General features: G+C 40.3%; 1 protein-coding gene across 1 annotated transcript in view; it reads right to left on the minus strand.

The window, feature by feature from the left end:
• LOC108684508 (LIM domain-binding protein 2) overlaps positions 1 to 3,909 on the minus strand; it is a 193,327-nt gene extending 189,418 nt beyond the window's left edge. The window contains exons 1-2 of the mRNA XM_018188859.1: positions 3,219 to 3,909; positions 836 to 1,490 (exon numbers count right to left, since the gene is read on the minus strand). Of these exons, the coding sequence (XP_018044348.1) occupies positions 836 to 1,490; positions 3,219 to 3,243 (680 nt within the window). The 5' untranslated portion in view covers positions 3,244 to 3,909. The remainder of the gene's footprint in view (positions 1 to 835; positions 1,491 to 3,218) is intronic.
• Positions 3,910 to 4,170: the final 261 nt, after the last annotated feature.

Here is a 4,170-nt window from a genome sequence, read left to right on the forward strand (position 1 = left end):
ATTTCTTCTCAGTATTCATATTATATTACATAGTATTTAACTTAATTAATATAGTATTTAATTTAATTACAAATTATTTATAAAATATTTATACATAAAATCCAGATATGAAGAAGAGCTAAATTTAAAATAGATTTTTCTCCAGTAAATATATATATATATATATATTGCGAATACGAAAAAAAGATTTCATTTCTCCGTTGATTTACCACTTTAAAATGTAGATCGTAAAATTTTACATTCATGTTTCCTAAATATTCTGCAATTCTCTAACCTAAAATTACAGCAAATCAGAATAATAGCAACTTTCACTGCGATTAATAATCATTAGCGTAACCGCTGCTGCGTGCAACTTTCTCTACAAATCGCGCTCCATTTCTCAGTACATAAAATCTTTCCAAAGTTTTCTAGTATAATATGTTTATAATTAGAAAATGGAATTTAATTTAAAGTAATATGTATTTTAACGCCCGCGAAAATATCCATAACGGAGTTTATTGTAATTCACACAATAGCGATTCGTAGGAATAATAATTATATATTTGTGTGTATTATTGTTTATAGCAAATTTTAACGTTTGCTTCGATCAGAGAGCGTAATGTCGAAACATTAGATAATTCACGAACATAAATTATACATGCAAAATAGAGCGAGCAAAGCTCTATTTCAATATCTGTGAGGTTATCAGCATGTACACAGGAAAAACACGTTCTTCCCTATAAACATTATATAGCAAAAAATCCCTAGATTTAATAATCATAATTATTTTGGAGTAGAATAATTACTCGCGCTTTGCAGATTGAAAACATGCAAGAAATCAAAGTTAAAAACTTACCCTTGATCGAGCCTATCAACAGGACCACCAGGTCCCATCATCGCTGGATGTCCAGGTCCCATAGGTCCAGCCATAGGATGTCCTCCTGGTCCAAAAGGACTTCCGGGTGGTATACCGTACTGTGGTCCGCCGAACGGCTGACCATGCGAGGAGAAATGCGGATTACCGGCACCAGGTGGTACAAACGGTGGTCCCGAGGAGCCGGGTCGGCCAACAAATTGCGGTGGCGCACCGGAAGGTGATCCAAACGGACTGGGCCCGGGCCCGTTGTACGGTGGACCAGAGTTATTTGGGGGTGGTGGAAAACCGGTGGAATTAGGTGGTGGTCCAGGACCGGGCGTCGAAGAACCGCTCGGCGCGGGGGAGGCGGTGTACTGTGGCGTCGCCGAACCAGGCGGTGGGCCCTGGTATGGCGGTGCCCCGGCTGGACTACCGGCGCTGCCGGGAAACGGACTCGGCCCTTGAAAGCCTGCATTACTAGGTGGACCCCCTGTACTGTTGTATGGACCCGAGCCAGGACCACCACCCTGGCCGACGGAATTGGGCGTAAAAGGCGATGCCTCCGAACCGGGCGGCGGGCCCTTCCAGGAGGCTGGTGTACCGGGATCCTCCAGCGTGGTGGTGGCTGCCAATGGCGTATTTAGGCGGCTACAGCCTATAAATAAATGAATAATATAGTGACAATATATACCTTAACATTATGTCTCTTTTATATTAATTTTACAATGTAACTATAATAACTTGATATAAGAATTAATTTGAAGATTAAAATATAGAGAAATAGAAGATACAAAGGAATGAGAGATTGTTTCATGTATGTGATCTGACAAAGGAAACAACAAACTTCCAGAGATCATTTTCAGCAAAAAAATTCACATACAGATATACAAGTCAATTCGGCTTATCGAGACATAAAAAATTTTACATGTATATTATAAGACAAAAAATACTAGATGTTTGCACATTTTATGTGAATATTATCTCTTAATCATATTAATTATCTCTTAATCATATTAATTCAAAATGTTCATCTTCTGTTTTGCTGCTGTCTGCTGCTCATTGTATCAAAACACTATATCTGCATATCCAGCTAAATATTTTAGACAATTCTTAGGAATAACGTAGCACACTTGATTAACTGTTTTTAAACAGTCTATTAATCGACAAACGTATATCTAGAAATTTGTAGTGGTAATAATAAATAGCTCATTAACCATTATGATTTCTCCTACAAATTTCTAGATACATTTTTACTATTGAAATGTGCGATTACTTTAATTATTATTTAAAAGCTAATTTTCAATGTAAAAAAAATATTTAAAATAACACACTGCGTATCTAACGGAAATTGGTGCTTTCAACCCGTTGTTGGGCACTACTGACAAGAATAAATTTTTCATATTTCAATAATCGAACCGAATTGACTTACAGTGTACATGAACTTTTGCTTAGAATGCCTTGGAGAACATACTCTACAAGTATAAACGGTGTGACCTGGATTTTTGATACTTAAATAATGTTTTGGTACAAATTTATGTTATGCATATTATCCAGTTTTACAATTTGTGCACCGAAACGCATGCATATTTCCTTACATGTACTAATTATTGTGATAAATGTTGATTGAGGTAACGTTTTTCGCAATAAATTATTTATAGCTTTCTAAGATGCTTATTAGTGCCAATGTTATTAAATTGCTTGTCCATTTAATTTGTGATATTATAGTTCTGTATATCGCATTTCAAGAAAATGGTTTCGTCGCATAAATTGCAGAACTGAATGTTATGTATACATTAAATTTACATCGAAACATTTAAACACTAAAGATTCAACTCAAACCGTTTAGGCTTTCGATACTCAATTATGTATTCACACATTACACATTCTTAAGACATTTGTATATTCTAAAAATCTCCTTGTAAAGCACCTTATACAGTATAAATAACATTTTTCAATTACAGTATATGTAAACTAATAATACATATTAACAACAGCATTAATAAATACATTGATCACATCAATGATTGATGTAAATTTAAAGGAATATACCTTTCTTATCGAAAATTAAATTGCGCTTGCAGTAGATGAATCACTGATGCCTGAAACTATCTTATTCGTATCACATTCATGACAGAAAAAGTAATGAAAAGCAGCTCATATAAACCATACGAATGAGCTATCATACAAATGTATCTTACATAAATAGTAAAGACTGTTATGTTTATAAGAGCATCAAGGATTCATCCTATGTAAACAATACTCCAAAGTATGAACATCATCACAAAGTTTTGCACATTCTTTTCTTAATGAATAAGGAGAGAGTGAAAAATCACCCTGCTAGAAAGTACACTTGCAGAAATAAACATATGTAAAAGAAAATCACCATTGTTTGTCCCATTGGCCTTCATTGTCCTGTGATCACCCAGCTCATTCCACCCTCACCGATCACCCACTGCGTAGAAATCCGACACGCAAATTGAACGAGACCGCACAAATTCGTTCCCGATCGTTCTCACGAATAATAATTCCAGGACGGTGACGCAGCTCAGAATGGTTGTTAGTTGGTGCGGCTTGCTTGTTTAAGGTTATGTGCCGGCACACCTAACCTAAACCAGTACGCGACTACACGCAACCAGTAGTGAGCAGTAGACGAGTAGACGAGACACACGTCTGGCCGGCTCACGGCTCACAGCTCACGGCTCACAGCGAAGGCGAAGGAGAAGGCGAAGGCGAAGGCACACTCCAACCGGTACGCTCGCTTCAGGAATCCGCGACCGCGTCGGTCGTTGGTCGCGGCGCACCGCGCGCGCGAGCGAGCTCGTCTCGGTGAAACAGCGGCGGCAACAACAACAACAAGGGCCCGTCGTCGTCGTCGTGCGGCGGTCGCGTCGCCGGCATTTTTCCAACGATCGTCGCTCCGCTGCGCTCAGCGCTGGCCGTGCGTGTCGCCGACTCAGGATGTCTCAGGACGTCTCAAGACGCCTCGGCCCGGCCGGCATTCATACGTACTCCGACTCCGGCCGCACACCCGTTCCCAGGCGCGTGCACTGCTGCGACATGACGCTAGTAACCATTCATCCTCCGTATCGTCACATTGCAGAAAAGTTGACGACGTTCCAAACACAAGCGACCTCGCGAGTGCGCCCGCCCGCGCGCGCGCGCGCACGCACTCTCTCTCTCTCTCTCTCTCTCTCTCTCTCTCTCTCTCTCTCTTTCTCCCCTCGTTCCCGCTCTCGTTCCCGTTCTCGTTCGACAAAGAGAAAACGAACGAGCGAGCGAGAGATAAAGAGGTAGAGCGCGCAAAAGGATTGAATACGAGCGAGAAGACGAGACGA

Source organism: Atta colombica, unplaced genomic scaffold, assembly GCF_001594045.1.
Source record: "Atta colombica isolate Treedump-2 unplaced genomic scaffold, Acol1.0 scaffold135, whole genome shotgun sequence".
NCBI lineage: Eukaryota > Metazoa > Arthropoda > Insecta > Hymenoptera > Formicidae > Atta > Atta colombica.